This window comes from Physeter macrocephalus, chromosome 19 (genome assembly GCF_002837175.3).
Source record: "Physeter macrocephalus isolate SW-GA chromosome 19, ASM283717v5, whole genome shotgun sequence".
In the NCBI taxonomy this organism is placed as follows: domain Eukaryota; kingdom Metazoa; phylum Chordata; class Mammalia; order Artiodactyla; family Physeteridae; genus Physeter; species Physeter macrocephalus.
Window position 1 is genome coordinate 5236314 of NC_041232.1, and position 19735 is coordinate 5256048.

The following is a 19735-nucleotide window of genomic DNA, read 5'->3' on the forward strand; positions in this document are numbered from 1 at the left end:
ACGAACCCGTGTCCCCTGCATCAGCAGGCGGACTCTCAACCACTGCGCCACCAGGGAAGCCCTGAAGGATGCAGCTTTTAAAAGCTTCTTAAATAATTGTTTTAAAATAATTATTAAGCAATAGCTAATAAAATGTTGGAATTCTCTTCCTAAGAATGTCTCACAGTTTCTAGAAGGCATCAGGCAATATGCCTGGTATTGCCCTAGGAATCTTTGCTCTTATGTAAAGATCTCTTCAGGGGGCCAGCACAAGCCAAAAAATGGAAATTGTCCTGTTTTATGCCCAGACTTTTTCAATCCTCCTTGAAATCGTATCCTTTAGACCCAGGAGCACACACACAATCCCTCAAACCTAGTGAGATTTGTCCAGTTGTACATTTCACTCTACAGAGAATGAGGAATGTCTATGGCCTCATGCTGCACAGCACTGAGGGCTTTGGAATCATGTTCCGATATTACAAGTGTTCTCAGACAACTGAAGCGTAGCAGAAAAGGAGCCCTGAGCCTTCCCCTCCTGGAGTCGGGCGGCTCTCATACTCACTTGAAAGTGATGTGCAGAAGTATCTTTGCTATGATGGCTGTGACTGTGAGGATAAGGAGCGTTGCCAGGCCATACACTGTCCATCCTGCAAGTGCAAAAGACAGGGGTGATCGGACTGGGTGTGTGAGCTCACTTTTCAGAAGGAGGTCTGAGTGAGCCCTGCAGGTGGGGGTAGCCACGCAACGCAGCTCGAGCTGGGCTGGCCCGGAGTCCCAGGCCTTCTGAGCACCTCGCCTTGCTCTAGACTCCCTCCTGGAGAGAGGCAGGCAGTGTGGTCCAAAGCACACTCAACTTGGAGTTGAAAGGGGTGGTGCACATTCTGTCTCTACCACTGGAATCACTGTGCGACCGCAGACGAATTACATAAACTCTCTGGGCCTCATTTCCTCATCTGAGGAATGGGATGTGTGACTTGTGAAATCCTACAGATACACAAACAATAGGATACACAGGAAGGGGCTCTCCTCCCTCCCTGACTTCCTACTGTGAGTCCTGCAGGGGAAAACCTCTAGTCCAGGGAATCGTGAATGGTATCTGCAGCTCTACCAGCTTGTAAAGGCTCCAACTTCCTTGGCAGAAAAGAGAGAATGACAGTCTGTACCGGACCAAGTTAGCCAGCTTGAACCATAAGATCACCACACCACCCTCTCTCCACCCGTCTCCTGCAGGACCTGCCTTCACAGCTCTGGTGACTATATGACTTCTTCTTTTGCTTTTTGTCTTTCTCCTTCCACTTGTCAGCCACAGGAGGGCAGGGATTTTGTGTGGTTCACTGTACAATCCAGTGCCCAAGACAGAGCCTGACACCATTAAAGCACTTACACATCTTCCGAATGACTGAATAAACACAGCTCTGGCAACTGCCGATGCACTCAGAGAGCTACAACTTGGGGCCGTAGGAAACACTGGGTTAGCTGATTAATCACCATGTTATTAAAGGCAGCCGTGTTGGATCTTGGAGGTAAGGACTAAGGAATCAAGCTAACAAGAAAATGTCCCTCCAAGGCCAGGACAAACAGAGTCATGGAGCCAGGACCCCCAGCCCGCCTCGGAAAGAGAAACACCTGAGAGAGCTCTGTTTCTGTAACCACCAAGGGCACTACCCCCAAGCTCTGTGGCTCCCACCCCTTTGATGGTGTCTGGGAAGTGCTACCTGGCACGGTCTGGGGTGGGTGGCTGGGGCTGGTGGTGATGACGTAGAGGACTTTGGAGGACCGGGCAGCGCTGACACTGAGGTTGGCCTGCTCCGTGATCACCTCAGTCAGTGTCTGGTTGGCAGTGGGCCTCTCCTGTGGTGGGTCTTCCTTGACGGCTGGAAGATCAAAAGGAATTAGCTGGGGGAAAGCTGGTGGAGACAACGAAGAGGAGGAGGCACTGGTCATGAAGAGAAGGCGGTTTTCTATGTTTCAGTGCTGGGGGCAATTCTTGGCCCCGCTGGCCCCAAAGCAGAACCTGCCAGGCTCTGGCTCCGAAGGAGCCATTTGACGTGTCTCTGATGGACACCTGAACGTGCTTTAGGGTTTTCCTGCCCTTGTGCCTCTGCAGCTATGGTCCCTCTGCCCCGAAGGCCCTCTTCCTTCCTATCTGTCCGCCCCAATCCTACCTGTTCTTTCAGCTGTTCCACCCGTGAGGAGGCCTCCTCCTCCTTCCTGTAGCCGCACACTGACTGAACTCTTCTTGAGGCCCTTGACGTTCAGGACAGAGACTAGGTCGTGGACACCTGCTGTGTTCTCATGTGCGGGCAAGGAGGGGTGCCTAGCACAGGTGTGTTCACATTACAGGGGCAGGAGGGCAGCTCCATGTTAGGAGGGTCTGAAGATGGTAAACCAGGCTTTGGGGATTGGCTAGGATGTTCAAAGGCAGGAGGATGGACCAAATGACCTCTCTGGAACCTTCTGATTCTACCAATCTCAGCTCTTTCTTTTAGTTAGTCTTTTAACTCTCCCATGAAAACTATCATGAGAACGACTAAGACAGCAGAACTCACAGGTGGCACCTCGTTTCTGTATCATGAAATGGGTACAAGTTATAAAATAGGAGGCGGGAAAACCTGCAAGTTGAGTGGGAAGATCCTGACGCACTGTCCTTCCAGCAAGAAGCACCCAAGGTCCACACGTCACAATGAGGTTCAAGGGGAGCTCAAGGAGGCCGGGGTCTTACCTTGGTACAAGACAGCAAATCCCTGGGCCTGATTGATGCGATCAGAGAAGAAATACAAGATGACAAAGTCCAGAGAGATGTTAAAGGACAAAGGTGGGCGGTTCCTCCCATTGAAACGGACCAGGACGCGGTGGGTGTAGCCGTCCAGCAGCTCCACCATGTCTGCGGAATCCCGGATGTCAAATAAGGCGAAGTTGAAGTAGATGTGGGAGGCTCCCGGGACCCGGATGGTCCAGTAGCAGACCCTCCCTGTGGCGTATGCATCGGGAAAGTCGGGGGAATAGACCACGGAAGTCATGGCCGAGTAATTCCCACCACAGGCACCGACCAGAGCTGCAGGAGACAAAAGGACACCAGCCCTCAGGCTGGGGCTCGGCCACAGGGCTTGCTTTTCAACCTGTTACAAACAAAACTTCCTAGCTGATGGGATCCAGTTTGGGATGTTGTTTTTTGTCTGCAAAACCAGACTGTCTTATGTTTCAGGATTGAATCGCAGAATGAATCGCTTAAACCCTGAACAAATGACTGGAGGCTTTTTTTTTCTTCCCAGGAGACCTTAAAGTTAGCACACAGCACAGCAGTGTGGCCCCGGCGGGGGCCAGGCTGGAGTCAGAGAGTCTGGGTTCGGAACCAGCTGGGCCATTGATCCCAGGGGCCATACTTCACATCCAGGCCTCTAGCTTCTCACAGCTTTGAGGGTGGAGATACCACCACCTACCTGCTCTTGTATCACATAAATGTGAGAGGACAGATGAGACAAAGCACATGAAAACACAGGACCTCTCTGCAGGGGGCACTGGATGAGGTAAGGTCGTAAAAAGCCGAGGGTACCCAAGTACCTTAGGGGTGCGAGGTTCATTTGAGGGGCCACACTTGTTTTTCAAGTGGGAAACTGTGGCACAAGAAATGACTTTCTGCAGAGGGAAAGCTCACTGATCACTCTGCAGCAGCACATTTGATGTCTCTGGACTCCCAGTTCTGAGTGGTAGGTTCTGAGTGGCAGATACACTTCACTGTATCTTATGTGCTGAAGTGCAAATAAGATCCTGGAAATGAAAGTCCTCAAGAGGGAGGGTAGGGCCGGGATTTAAAAAGCAGGCTTTGGGGGAGTTCTGCTTCCCTTTAGGATGTAGAAAGCTGCTTTCATCCTAACAATGAGAAAAAGCTCAGAACTTTTCTTCAACGCGTTAGAAAGCTGAGGTCTCAAGACAACCAAGGCAATTTAATTCTAAAAAGTAATAAGCTCCTCTGAGGAGAGTCAGGCCACACAAAGTGTTTCATCGTTGACAGAGCACAAGAGGAAGAGGGGGTCGCCATGTAAGTAAGTAAGAAGAAAGCAGCTAAAATTTTAACAAATTTCTAAAGGCTGAATGTGGGCTAGCCTCTCAGTCCAGGATGCCCGGGGACCCCAGACACAACAGGAGTCTGCACTCACTTGCAAGCAATTTTGTGCAGGCCTCCACCCAGGGCCCACGAGAATAACCAGGGTAGGGCAGGAGAACAAAGGGTCCCCATTGGTGGCACCAGTGAGCCAGAGGTGACAGGTAGGAGGTGATGAGCCACAGCTGGAGGACAGGCCTGAAACCCTGCCCTCTTCCAGGACCCTCCTCTCAAAGGAAACAAAAGCCTTAAGCTGCAAGGGGAGGGGCAGTAAACCCTCCAGTTCCCAGGGCCAGCGTAGAAGCCCCTGGGGAGGGAGCAGGAGACTCTCTCGTTCCTGTCAAAGTAACCAGGCAAAGACTCATTGCTTCTGGGGGAAGAGCAGAGGCAAAAGCCATCAGCCCCTGGTTGCCTTGAGCCCCAGGATCCTGCACCAATGCAAAGCAGAGGTCTGCTACCCAATGGAGGGGCAGGAGACCCTCTTCTTCCTGGGAGCCCCCACAGATACAAGGCAGTGCTCGGCTGCCGGGAGAGGGGTATTTGGGGATGCTGGAAAGACCCTATCCCTGAGGCCCAGTGACACAACGTGTCTGAGATGGAGGATGGGGCAGGAGAATCAAGAACCCCCAACCACACCACGAGCACAGCACCAAGTAACAAGCAGCAGAAGTCTACCATCGAGGGAGGGAAAAGGTCAAGGGCATGGAGGGACTGCTCAAAGCTGAGGGTGGAATGGGAACAATGAAAAAACCCCACTGGTATCCCAGGCTCCACACTGAGCACGAGGTAACAGCAGCCATCATGGGAGGAATCTGAAGGCTGACATGCACTGCAGGTGATGATAGGAACAGGGAAACCCAAACCCAGCTCGACCACTGATAGAAAGGCTCAATCAATCCCCACACCGAGCAGGCATGCCCATTTCCAGGTGTAAATACACTTCCTCAGCCTCTACTATCCTTCTAGTATAGTGTACGGTATTCAATACAATATTACAACACACAAAACATAAAAGCAAGCAAGAAAGGAAAATAAAAGACACTGTCGGGACTTCCCTGGTGGTGCAATAGTTAAGAATCCGCCTGCCAATGCAGGGGACACGAGTTCAATCCCTGGTCGGGGAAGATCCCACATGCCGCGAAGCAACTAAGCCTGTGCGCCGAGCTTGCAAGCCACAACTACTGAGCCTGCGTGCCACAATCACTGAAGCCCATGCGCCTAGAGCCCGTGCTCCGCAACAAGAGAGGCCAGTGCAATGAGAAGCCCATGCGCCGCAACAAAGACCCAAAGCAGCCAAAAATAAATTAATTAATTTATATTAAACAAAGAGACACTGTCAAGAGATAAAACATCTGGTAATCATTTCACAATATATATACATATTGAGTGATTATGTTGTACACCTAAAACTAATACAGTGTTATACGTCAATTATATCTCAATTTTTAAAAAAGGAGATAAAACAATCCACAGAACCAGACTCAATAATGACCCAGACATTAGAACTACCAGACAGAAAATATCTAGGGGAAAAGATGGACAACATGCTTGAACAGATTGGAAATTTCAGCAGAGATATGGAAACTACAAAAAAGAGTCAGATGTAAATGCTAGAAATAAAACAAACAATATTAGAGATGAAGAATTCCTTTGATGGGCTTAGAAACAGATTACACACACTGAGGAAAGAATCAACACGTTTGAAAATAGGTCAGTAGAAATTATCCAAAATGAAACACAGAGAAAAAAATAAATGAAAAAAGCAGAACAGAGCATCCAACAGCTGGGACACAATATCAAACGGTCTAACAATATATAATTGGAGTCCCAGAAAGAGAAGAAAAAGAGAATAAGATAGGAGAAATAGTTGAAGAGATAATGGCTAAGAATGCTCCAAAGTTGATGAAAGGTTATTTAAGAATCTCAGTAATCTTCAGGCAAATAAAACAAAAATTTAAAAAACAAAGGGAATTCCCAGGCGGTCCAGTGGTTAGGACTAGGCGCTTTCACTGTTGAGGGCCCAGGTTCGATCCCTGGTAGGGGAACTAAGATCCCACACGCTGTGTGGCATGGCCAAAAAAAAAAAAAAAAGAAGGTGAAATAAGGCTTTCTCAAACAAAAGCTGAGAGAAGCCACTGACAGCAGACCTGCATTAGAGAAAATGCTAAAGGAACTTCTTTAGGCCGAAAGAATATGATACCAGATGGCAAATAAGAACATGAAAAGATGTTCAACATCATTAGAAATTATGGAAATGCAAAGTAAAACCATGAGTTACCACAACACACATGATAGAATGGTTAACATTAAAAAAAGAGACAATACAAAAGTACAGGTGAGGATGAGGAGTAACTGGAAATCTTATATCTTGTCAGCCAGAGTGCAAAATGGTATAAACACTTCAAAAAACAGCTGGCAGTGTCTTATAAATGCTGAATATGCACTTACTGTACGGCCCAGAAATGCTATAACTCCTAGGTACTCACCCAAGAGAAATACAAACACATGCTCACACAAACACTTGTACATGTGTGTGTACAGCAGCTGTACAGCATCTTTATCATAAGACTGATGTTTATCGATTGGTAAATGATAAATGAGTTGTGATACATTTGTACAAAGGCATGTTTCTTAGCAATAAAAAGGAACTACTGAAACAACACAAGTGAATCTCAAAAGTATTTTTCTAAGTAAAAGAAGCCAGACGCAAATGTTTAAGTACTGTATAATTCCATTTATATGACTTTGTTCAGAACACAAAACCATACAGATGGAACACGGGATCAGTGGCTGCTGAGGGCTGGGGGTGGTGACCACAAAGGGGCACAAGAGAGCTTTCTTTCTTCTTTTTTTTTTTTTTAGCTTCTGATGTCTTTTTTATTTTTTATTTTTATTTTTTATTTTTTAACATCTTTATTGGAGTATAACTGTTTTACAATAGTGTTAGTTTCTCCTTTACAACAAAGTGAATCAGTTATTGTGTTTTATTCCTGTCCTACCACTAATCTCTTCATGACATTTTTTTTTCTTAGATTCCATATATATGTGTTAGCATACGGTATTTGTTTTTCTCCTTCTGACTTACTTCACTCTGTATGCCAGACTCCAGTTCTATCCACCTCATTACAAATAACTCAGTTTCATTTCTTTTTATGGCTGAGTAATATTCCATTGTATATATGTGCCACATCTTCTTTATCCATTCATCTGTTGATGGACAGTTAGGTTGCTTCCATGTCCTTGCTATTGTAAATAGAGCTGCAATGAACATTTTGGTACATGACTCTTTTTGAATTATGGTTTTCTCAGGGTATATGCCCAGTAGTGGGATTGCGGGGTCGTATGGTAGTTCTATTTGTAGTTTTTTAAGGAACCTCCATTCTGTTCTCCATAGTGGCTGTATCAATTTACATTATTCCCACCAGCAGTGCAAGAGGGTTCCCTTTTCTCCACACCCTCTCCAGCATTTATTGTTTCTAGAGTTTTTGATGATGGCCAATCTGACCGGTGTGAGATGATATCTCATTGTCGTTTTGATTTGCATTTCTCTAATGATTAATGATGTTGAGCATTCTTTCATGTGTTTGTTGGCGATCTGTATATCTTCTTTGGAGAAATGTCTATTTAGTTCTTCTGCCCATTTTTGGATTGGGTTGTTTGTTTTTTTGTTATTGAGCTGCATGAGTTGCTTATAAATTTTGGATCTTGATCCTTTGTCATTTGCTTCATTTGCAAATATTTTCTCCCATTCAGAGGGTTGTCTTTTTGTCTTGTTTATGGTTTCCTTTGCTGTGCAAAAGCTTTTAAGTTTCATTAGGTCCCATTTGTTTATTTTTGTTTTTATTTCCATTTCTCTAGGAGATGGGTCAAAAAGGATCTTGCTGTGATTTATGTCATAGAGTGTTCTGCCTATGTTTTCCTTTAAGAGTTTGATAGATATGTCTGGCCTTACATTTATGTCTTTAATCCATTTTGAGTTTATTTTTGTGTGTGGTGTTAGGGAGTGTTCTAATTTCATACTTTTACATGTAGCTGTCCAGTTTTCCCAGCACCACTTATTGAAGAGGCTGTCTTTTCTCCACTGTATATCCTTCCCTCCTTTATCAAAGATAAGGTGACCATATGTGTGTGGGTTTATCTCTGGGCTTTCTATCCTGTTCCATTGATCTATATTTCTGTTTTCTGTTTATCGATTGGTAAATGATGAATGAGTTGTGACACATTTGTACAAAGGCATGTTTCTTAGCAATAAAAAGGAACTACTGAAACAACACAAGTGAATCTCAAAAGTATTTTTCTAAGTAAAAGAAGCCAGACGCAAATGTTTAAGTACTGTATAATTCCATTTATATGACTTTGTTCAGAACACAAAACCATACAGATGGAACACGGGATCAGTGGCTGCTGAGGGCTGGGGGTGGTGACCACAAAGGGGCACAAGAGAGCTTTCTGAGGTGACAAAAATGTCCTATATTTCGACTGTGTACATATTTGTCGAATCTTACTGGACTATGCAACTAAAAGGGTGACTTTACTGTATGTAATTTCACCTCAATAAATCTAAATTTAAAAAATAAAGATTCCTGGGTTCTAATCTTGACTTTACCATGTACTAACTATGAATTTGAGCAAGATACTTATCTTCTGTATACCTCAGTTTCCTCATCTATAAAATGAAATTAGTAACAGGTTCTCCCTCATGAGGTTATAAGAATCAAAATGAGTTGATGCATGTAAAGTGTTTAGTATGAGATCTGGCAGAGTACAAGCTCAGTTACGTGTTAGTTATTTTATTTTTATTATTATTATTTGAAAAGAAAAAAGTGTCCAGGTTAAACTGATATTTCAACAGCAAAGGCAGACAAACTCAGAAATTTCGATTCATAGATGCGTGCCATGCTGACAGTACATCCAATTCAGCAGTTTTGAGAATAAGTACATGACATCTATGATGGATTATTAAAGTTCAGTGATAATTCAGGAAAAAAGGAAACTTACATTTCGGATAATAAGGAAACTTAAAACTTACGAATATATTCAAGATCTTATTTTTTGAAGGGGACATTGACCTGACACACAACCTAGGATGTGTCTTTCAGTCCGTGCATGTCTTGTTTAATTGGAAGCATTTTTTTCCCTTCAGTGGCATATAAAATAATGTTGCATCTCACAACTGATGGCATCTTGGAATCTATGAAATACAATTACTAATATAGTCCCAGCTGTCAGATCCTACATGTCCTTAGGCCCTCAATCTTTTTCACCATTAATCTCCTCCCTTCCCACCAAAATGTAAGTTCCATGAGGGCAGGATCTCTATCTGTGGGACTCTGGGCAAGTTACTAAGCTTTTATGAGCCTCAGTTTTCTTGTGGGGCAAGTAAGGATAACAGTACCTGCTTCACAGTATTATGAGAAATAAGGGAGAGTATGCCTGGGAAATGGATAACACAGTGCCCTGTAAATATAAGTGCTCCACTAATGTTACCAAGTAAGACCCAACCTATATGACTCACTTCTCCCTTCAGTGCCTAGAAGCTGAGGGAGACCAGGAGGGCTGCTTGGGCAGTCCCTGTGACCTGTTGCTGATGCCAGCCTATCTGATCTTCTGCTTGGTTCTGTTAATTCAATACATTTAACTCTGGGGGCAGCAGAGGCTCTGAAGCCTTCATCAGCACCACATTTACACACAGAACACAACCTACTTCAGCAACCTCCCTAAGCTCATGAGAGCTTGCTGGAAAATCAGTCACAGAGCCTGTGACAAATCACTGGATGTGGCAACAACCACTGGGCAGACAGCTTCCACCCGCTGCCTGAGTAGTCTCTCTCCCGAGGTTGTTGTTCTGGGACACAGAGATTGCAACCTGGTCCCTTTCTCACATCTAACTCTCCTCCAATCTCTTTGGAGAGGCACCTTTGCCCTCCCAAATTACGGGATAGTCTGCAGTCACCATCTCTGAAATGCTCAGCCTCATCCAGTGGATCATAAGGATCTCCATGAGGCAGTACTTAAGCTCTTTAAACTATTTTACTCCTAACAGATGAAACTTTACAGATTATTTCTACAGTGCTGCATTTTGTACCTTTCTTTACAAAGCTGTAGGGTGTGAATTATGAGTTGGCTGCTGTCAGGGGCCCCTGCCAGTCAACACACATTGGGGGGCCCTCTGAAGACTGGAATAGGCAGCCTCTCAGTGCCATTGTTTTTAGTCCCCGAGGGCATGGAAGCCAGAGGGGGCAGCTTCTAGAGACCTGCAGAAGGGGCCAGTTTGATCATAATCTGAACAACCGGGCAAACTTTGTTCACATACTTTTAAAGCATTAAACTGGATCTGGTATTATGATCTATTTTGTTATTGTTAATAAAAGGGATTTTTAGCTGCTGAAAATAGAAAAATAAAAAACTGTGGCAAACCTGAGTATGAATCCTGGCTCTGGCACTTATTAGCTTGAACAAATTATTTAATCTTTTGATCCACAGCTTCCTTATCAACTGGGCTGTTGCAAGGATTAAATAACAAAATAAACAAGTGCCCCAGCATCAAGTCTAGCATGAAGCAAGCACTCAATAGAGAGCAATTATTTTCATCATAATTAATTTGTCTTAGGGCACTTTTGTGTGAGGCCCAGTGCTATCTCCTAGATATATTTCTAGTACCAAAGATGATACTTGGTACAAAGACTTTAAACCAAATTATTTCCACTTGACACTCCAGTAGAGGCACTGTGCAAATAAAACATAATTTATCTGCCACACTGCAGATACCCAATAAAAATGTGCTAAATGAATGAAAAAGTATCATATAAAAACGACACTTATTTTTATTGATATGAAATTCACCATTTTAACTATTTAAAAGAGTACAGTTCAGTGGTATTTAGTATTGTCACAATGTTGTGCATCCACCACTACTATCTAATTCCAGGATATTTTCATCACCCCAAAAAGAAAACCCATACCTCCTAAGCAATCACTTCTCATTCCTCCCCTTTCCCCACCCCTTGGCAACCATTAATCTGTTTTCTGTCTGTATGGATTTGCCTATTCTGGACATTTCTTATCAATAGAATCATTAAATATGCACCCCATGTGTCTGGTTTCTTTCACTGAGCATCATGTTTTCAAGGTTCCTCATGTTGTGGCAGGGGTCGGTAATCCATTTCTTTTTGGGGCTAAATAATATTCCCTTGTATGGACACACCACATTTTGTTCATCCATTCGTCAGCTGATGGACATCTGGGCTGTTGCTACTTTTTGGCTGTTACGAATAATGCTGCTATGAACATACATGTACAAGCTTTTGTGTGAACATATGTTTTCAGGTCTCTCGGGTATATACGTAGGAGTGGAATTACTGGGTCATAAGATGATTCTGTTTCACGTTTTGAGGAACTGCCAGACTACTTCAAAGGAGCCGCACCATTAACATTTATACCAACAACGTACAGGGTTTCAATTTCTCCATATTCTCACCAACACTTATTTTCCGTTAAAAAAAATTAACACTATATTCTGTTTAAAGTAGAAAAACAGGTAGTGAACCCACACACCCTGCTTCTGTTTACTGTCTACGCCCACGGCTTGTTGGTGGTGTGAGTCCTGGCAAGTTATTTATCCTCTCCACAACCTAGGACTCTCTTCCGTAAAATGAGAGGGATAATAATAATGCCTTCCTCAGATGGCTCCCAGGAGGGCCCAACGTGACAATTCTTATAAAGCCTTACATACTAGGGACTCAGTGTTTACCTCCTTATTTTTTTTACTTAAGAGTATACCAGGCACTCTGTAAGGTCAGCCAACATACTCTCCTGGGTTGGGGTGTTGAGGCAGAGGATTTTATAACAATGAACTCTGGAGATGAAAGGCTAAATGGACGTGCAGCACATATTATTTGCCAACTATTCTCCCTTAAACATTAGCTAAGGTGCAGCCTTTAACAGAGGTACTAACACTGAGCAAAACAGGATGTATAGGAAGCCACTGGCAGTCTCCAATGGGCACACAACTAAAAAGACCAACAATTAACCACGTGAGTTCTGCTCGCCAATCCTCCCACTGTCCTCCCCCCACAAAAAACACATTTTTGACAGTGTCTAAGCTGTAACCTGCAAAAGCATCAGTTATAAACTCGGGCTAGGTTTTACAGACACCATATGTAGTGGCTGAATCATGTCCTCCAAAAAGATATGTTTAAGTCCTAATGCCTGGTGTCTGTGATGGTGACCTTATTTGAAAACAGGGTCTTTACAGATGTTATCAAGTTAACTGAGGCTGTACTAGATTAGGGTAGGCCTAATCCAATGACTAGTGTCCTTGTAAGGAGGCACAGAGGGAAGTCAGTCACGTAAAGAAGACAGAGACTGGAGTGATGCAGCTACAAGTCAAGGAATGCCGAAGACTGCCAGCAATGACCGGAAAGTAGGAAGAGGCAAAGGGAGATTGTTCCCTGGAGCCTTCATAGGGAACGTGGCCCTGACAACGTCTTGATTTTGGACTTCTAGGCTCCCAAACTATGAGAGAAGAAATTTCTGTTGTTTGAAGCCACCCAGTTGGTGATAATTTGCTATGGCAGCAGTCCCAGGACACTGACACACCACATGACATTCTGGCTTAAAACTGGGCCACTCAGCCTAGTCAAGATGTCAGCATCTACCCTAGCCTGGGGACTAACAACACTGTAGACTCTACAGTGTATCTCAGTAAGCTCAAGCCTTTCCCTTCGTCTGCCTCATCTGTGACTACCTCCTTTCTGCCATCTTAAAATCTGGCGCTGCATTGGTACGAGGGAGCTTGAAAAGTCTCATTACCACCACGTAGATGTGGGTGGATTATGGGGGATCAAGTGGGCCAGCGGTTGAAGAGGTCAAGGCCCCAGGCCATACCCCGTTTAGATGCTCTGCCCTGGCCAGCATCTCACGGCGTGGCGGGTCAGGGAGGAGACGGGCGGGTCAGGGCACACTCAGTACCAGGCCTGGAAAGACAACTCGAAGCTTTGCATCTCTTCTCTGCTCTATCACAGTAAGATATAAATCTCAGATGCCTCAGAAAACACTAAAAGGGCTTGCAAATTACATTAAACAAAAGCATCTTAAAGCTGATACTGAACCATTACATCAGTGTCCCTATTACCTTTTCTAGGTTGTCTGAGCATCTCACAATAGGCCAGGGCACAGCTGTAAGTAATTACTTGTTAAAGGTCTGTGCTCCCTTCTAGAGTCTTCTGGTTCAGTGCTGTATCCCCAGGGTCTGGTCAGTGCCTGCCTGGCCTGCAGTAGGTGCTTAATAAGTATTGCCAAGTGAATGAATGGATAATGGGGAGGGAGGAAGCAGGGGCAGGCCGGTTCCCCTAGCCCAGGGTTCCCGTGCCTTGGACGGTGCCGGGCACAGGGCATACTCACTGTCAAAGACGATGATCCTGCCATCGCCCCCACAGGGCTGGGTGTGATCCCCGAAGCAGACGCTGTTGCACTCAGTACTGGCTGCCTCCCCGTACTTCCAGTAATCAGGACTGTTTCCACAGAAGCAAGCATAGCCTGACTCCATTCCGGCAAACTGCCATGACAGAGAAGCAGCACTTGGTAAGCGTCTGTCAGGGGTGTCGGTGGCCTGAATGAGCCTGGCAGGTTCGGCCCCCAGCAAGCAAGCACTTCGTCTTCCCAGCCCATGTTCCCCAGGGACCTCTGCCTCATCCCACCCTCATCACACTTCATTACATGCAGACCGGTAACTACAAATCACCACGGTGCTTCCCCTTTAGTAAGCATCCCTTATTAACGTTTGCATTTCCACTGTATTTAAGTAAGTTAAAGGCAGGGGGAAATCTCATTAACTTGAAACATTAATAATAATAACAGCTAAACATTTTATTGAATGTTTACTATGTGCCAGGTGGTAAATGCTTTAAAATTAGTCCTCACAGAAAACTTACTGTAGGCCCCATTTAACATTTTTATTTTTTATATTACCATACAGTACAACTATTTATATGGTACACAGTCCTATGAATTTTAACCCATGTATAGATTTGTACACCCACCACTACAATCAGGACGCAGAACAGGTGCATCACCCCAGGAACCTTCCTTGTGCTATCGCTTTATATAATAGTTCTCCCTCTATAACCCCTGGCAACCACTAATTAGTTTTCTACACTATAGTTTTATCTTTTCGAGTATTCCATATGCTATAGACTGAAAGCCCGTGTCCCCCCCAACCCCCGAAATTTATATGTTGAAAGCTAATTCCCAATGTGATGGTACTTAGTGGTGAGACCTTTGGGAAGTGAAGGCTTGCTCTCATGAATGGGATTAGAGCCTTTATAAAAGAGACCCCCTTGCCCCTTCTGCCATGTGAGGACACAGTGAGAAGATGGCCATCTATGAACCAGGAAACGGGCCATCACCAGACACCAAATCTGCCAAAGCCTTGATCTTGGACTTCTCAGCCTTTAGAAGCATAAGAAATGAATGCTTGGTTTAAGCCAACCATTTTGTAACAGCAGCCAGAATGGACTAAGACATTGTATACTGTACATGGAATCATATAGTATGTTCTGTTTTGAGACTGGCTTCTTTCACTCAGCATAATGTCTCTGAGGTTCATCCAAATTGATGCATGTATTTCATAATTTGCTGAGTAGTAGTCTGTTGTATGAATGTACCACAGTTTGTTTATCCATTGGGTTGTTTTTATAATTCTAAAATAGAGCTGCTATAAACATTTGTGTAGATTTTTGTGTGAACATAAGTTTTCCTTTCTCTAGGGTAAATACCTAGAAATAGGATTTCTGGGTTGTAATTTCTCTACAACCTCACTAACACTTGCTTTTGTTGTTTAAAAAAAATTACAGCTGTCCTAGGTTATTTATTGTATGAAGTGGTATCTCATTGGTTTTGATTTGCATTTTCCTAAAGACTAGTAATATTCAGCATCTTTTCATGTGCTTATTGGCCATTTGTACATCTTCTATGGAGAAACGTCTATTCAAATCCTTTGCTCATCAGGCCTTCCCTGGTGGCACAGTGGTTAAGAATCCTCCTGCCAATGCAGGGGACAAGGGTTTGAGCCTTGGTCTGGGAAGATCCCACATGCCTGGAGCAACTAAGCCCATGAGCCACAACTACTGAGCCTGCATTCTACAGCCTGCGAGCCACAACTACTGAGCCCACGTGCCACAACTACTGAAGCCTGCGCGCCTAGAGCCCGTGCTCTGCAACACGAGAAGCCACCACAATGAGAAGCCTGTGCACCGCAACGAAGAGTAGCCCCCGCTAGCCACAACTATGCAGTGGAGCAACTAAGCCCATGCACCACAACTACTGAGCCTGCACTCTACAGCCTGAGAGCCACAACTACTGGGCCCGTATTCCACAACTACTGAAGCCCGCGTGCCTACAGCCCGTGCTCCACAACAAGAGAAGCCACTGCAATGAGAAGCCTGTGCACTGGCAACGAAGAGTAGCCCCCACTAGCCGCAATTAGAGAAAGCTCATGCGCAGCAACAAAGACCCAATGCAGCCAAAAAAATAAAAATTAATAAATAAAAATTAAAAAAAAAATCTACAAATCGCTTGCTCATTTTTTAGTTGGGTTGTTTGTCTTTTTATTGTCACATTGTAAGAGTTCTTTATATATTCTGGGCATTAGATTTTTATTCAGATATATGTTTTGCAAATATTTTCTCTATTCTGTGAGTTGCTTTTTCACTTTCTTAATAGTGTCCCTGATACACAGAGGTTTTAAATTTTGATGAAGTCCAATTTACCTATTTTTTCTTTGATTGTTTGTGCTTTTGGTATCATAACTAAAAAAAACCACTGCCTAATCCAAGGTCATGTATATTTGTACCCATACTTCTTTCTAAACTTTTATAGTTTTAGCTTTTACATGTAGGCCTGTTATCCATTTTTAATTAATTTTCATATGTAATATGAGGTAGGGGTCCAAATTCATTCTTTTCCATGTGGATATCCAGTTGTCCCAGCACTATTTGTTGAAAAGACTATTCTTTCCCCGTTGAATGATACGGCACCCTTGTCAAATATCAATTGGCCTTGGGACTTCCCTGGAGGCCCAGTGGTTAAGACTTTGCCTTCCAATGCAGCGGGTGCGGGTTCGATTCCTGTTCGGGGAGCTAAGATCCCACATGCTTCAGGGCCAAAAAACCAAAACATAAAACAGAAGCAATATTGTAACAAATTTAATAAGGACTTTAAAAAAATGGTCCACATAAAAAAAAACTTAAAAAAAAATCAATTGGCCTTAAATAAATGTATGGGTTTATCTCTGGACTCTAAACTCTATTCCATTGGCTTATATGTCCATCTTTATGTCAGTACTATAGCTATTTTTTCAATAGTATAATTTGAAGCTATGATGTGATGTAAGGACAGGGGTTCATTTTTTTCATAAAGAGCTCCAGTTCTCCAGAACCATTTGTTGAAAGACTATCCTCTCTCCCACTGAATTACCTTGGCATCTCTGTTGAAAATCAATTGTCCATCTAAGTGCAGGTCTATTTCTGGACTCTCTATCCAGTTCCATTGATCTATAACAAAGGTTGGAAAACTCCTTCTATAAAAGGTCATACAGTAAATGTTTTCAGCTTTGTGGGCCACACGGTCTCTTCTCAACAACTCAACATGAAAGCAGGCCTGGACAATATATACAGGAATGGGTGTGGCTGTGTGTCAATAAAACTTTTATTTTTTTTTTTACAGAAATATGTGGGTGGTAGGATTTGGCCCACACGCCAAATCTGACTCATGATCTATGTGACTATTCGTATGCCAATATTACTGTCTTAATTACTGTAGCTTTACAGAAAGTCTTGAGATTGTGCAGGGCAAACCCTCCTAGGATGATCTCTTTAAAAATTATTTTGGTTATTCTAAGTTCTTTGCCTTTCCATATAAATTCTAGGATCAGCTTGTCAATTTAAAAAAATCTGCTATGATTTTGATTAGGATTGTATTGAATCTATAGATCAATTTGGGGAAAACTGACATTATAACAACATTGAGCCTTCTGATCTATGAACGATGTCTATGTCTCCATTCATTTAGGTCGTCTTTAATTTTCCGTTGCCATGTAGTATTCAGTGTATAGGTCTTCAATATCTTTTGTTAAATTTATTTCTGTCATTTATGCTACTGTAAATGGCATTTAAATTTGTTTTAAATTTTAAAATAAAACTTTAATTAAAAATTATTTTTAAAATTAATTTTTAAATTGAAAATTTATATTTAATTGTTCACTTTCAGTATATAGAAATGCAACTAATTTTTGTATATGACCTTATAAACTGCAACCCTGCTAAATCTACTTATTAGTTCTAATAGATTTTTCATAGATTCCTTATGTCTACATACATGATCATCTTGTCCATAAATAAAGAAAATTTTACTTCTCCCTTTCCAACCTACATGCCTTTTATTTACTTTTCTTTCCTTATTTTATTGGAAAGGACCTCCAGTACAATGCTGATCAGAAGAGGTGGCAGTGAGCCTCACTGTTTGTTCCTGATCGTACGTGTAAAGCACTGAACCTTTCACCACTGAATATAAATTTAGCTTTAGGGTTTTTGGTAGATGCTCATAATCAAATTGAGGAAGTTCCCTTCTCTTCCTAGTTTGCTTATGACTTTTCTCATTAATGGGTGCTGTGTTTTCTCAAATACTTATGCTGTATTTTCATTTTGAAATAATCCCAAACCTACAGAAAAATTGCAAGAATAATACAAAGAACTGCCCTTTCCCTCTCACCTAGAGACCCACATTCAAGTTGGCAACTGCCTGCACCGTATGCTTTGTAGAAAAGGATCCAATCCAACATCACAGACATACTTAGCTGTCGGGTCTCCTCAGTCTCCTTCAATCTGGAATAGCTGCAGGCCTTCCTTGACCTTTGTGACCTTAACATTTTTGAAGAATAAAGGCTATTTTGTAGAATGTCCCTCGTTTCAGATTTACCTAGTGTTTCATGCTTAGATTCATATTACGCATCTTTGGCAGACAAGCACCAAAGTGATGTTATACTCTTGACAGGTCAGGCGGGACACAATGTCTAGTGGTCCCATCACTGGTGATACTAACTTTGATCACCTGCGTACGGTAGTGTACGCCAGTTTTCTTCACTGTAGAATTACTTGTTTTCCCTTTATGGTAGTATTTTGTGGGGATATCTCTGAAGCTATATAAATATCCTGTTCCTCACGCAACTTTCACTCACTAGTAAAACTTTTACTCACCATCCATGAGGATGTGGAATATTTACATACCTTGATATTTGTTCTCTGAATCAATTATTACTATGATGGTGGCCAAATGGTGAATTTTCTAATTCCATCATTTATTCTACATTTATTAGTTGGCATTCTCCTTTAAGGAAGAATGGCATATAAAATGGCATATAAAATAATGTTGCATCTCACAACTGATGGCATCTTGGAATCTATGAAATACAATTACTAATATAGTCCCAGCTGTCAGATCCTACATGTCCTTAGGCCCTCAATCTTTTTCACCATTAATCTCCTCCCTTCCCACCAAAATGTAAGTTCCATGAGGGCAGGATCTCTATCTGTGGGACTCTGGGCAAGTTACTAAGCTTTTATGAGCCTCAGTTTTCTTGTGGGGCAAGTAAGGATAACAGTACCTGCTTCACAGTATTATGAGAAATAAGGGAGAGTATGCCTGGGAAATGGATAACACAGTGCCCTGTAAATATAAGTGCTCCACTAATGTTACCAAGTAAGACCCAACCTATATGACTCACTTCTCCCTTCAGTGCCTAGAAGCTGAGGGAGACCAAGAGGGCTGCTTGGGCAGTCCCTGTGACCTGTTGCTGATACTAGCCTTCTCCTCATTTATTTATTCACTTTTTTTTTAACATCTTTATTGGAGTATAATCGCTTTACAATGGTGTGTTAGTTTCTGCTCTATAACAAAGTGAATCAGCTATACATATACATATATCCCCATATCTCCTCCCTCTTGCGTCTCCTTCCCACCCTCCCTATCCCACCCCTCTAGGTGGTCACAAAGCACCGAGCTGATCTCCCTGTGCTATGTGGCTGCTTCCCACTAGCTATCTATTTTACATTTGGTAGTATTCAGTTATTTTTTTATATCAGCGTGAATTTGCGGATTCTTATTTTATTTAATGGAGTATATTTATTATTCTTATTATTTGTTTTGAAGCTCAAATTTTGTTAGATTTAGCCAGTGGGAGTCCCTCCAAGCGGGTTCCTGTGTCCTTTTGACAAGTCCCTCACATTCCTTACCTTCTTGTACAAGATGTTTCAGGATCATCTTGTGCTTTCTCAGGAAAAAAAACCCCAACAACCTTATCTTGCAATTTCTCTAGAATCAGCAATTTTCTCCAAGGAGCCCTAGTTCTTTTTAATGGAGAACAGTATTTATAAACCAAGATATGAGTGCTAAATGTGACCTTTACTAACAGTGTGTCACTGTTCCCAGGCCTTCTCAGTGGACAGAGCTAGGAAATATACATGTATATACATACATACACATACACACACACTTTTATACTTAAATTTATTTCTATCCCTCTCTATACGTATCAGAAACCATGCACTATACTAATAACTTCAATCCCCGTCTAACACTATAGACTTCATTCCAGTTTTC

General features: G+C 42.8%; 1 protein-coding gene across 7 annotated transcripts in view; it reads right to left on the bottom strand.

Annotated features, from left to right (window-relative positions):
* The window catches only part of LOC102986899 (kremen protein 1), a 158584-nt gene that overhangs the window by 96525 nt on the left and 42324 nt on the right, over positions 1–19735 (bottom strand). For 6 of the 7 annotated variants that reach the window (XR_008615923.1, XM_055080387.1, XM_055080391.1 and 3 more), the window contains 4 exons: positions 13484–13637; positions 2702–3034; positions 1695–1853; positions 542–626 (listed from right to left, as the gene is read on the bottom strand). Coding sequence is in view for 6 of the 7 variants with exons in the window: in XM_055080387.1 (XP_054936362.1) it covers positions 542–626; positions 1695–1853; positions 2702–3034; positions 13484–13637 (731 nt within the window). In the remaining variant the exon portion in view is untranslated. The remainder of the gene's footprint in view (positions 1–541; positions 627–1694; positions 1854–2701; positions 3035–13483; positions 13638–19735) is intronic. The other variant, XM_055080389.1, reaches the window with a different exon arrangement.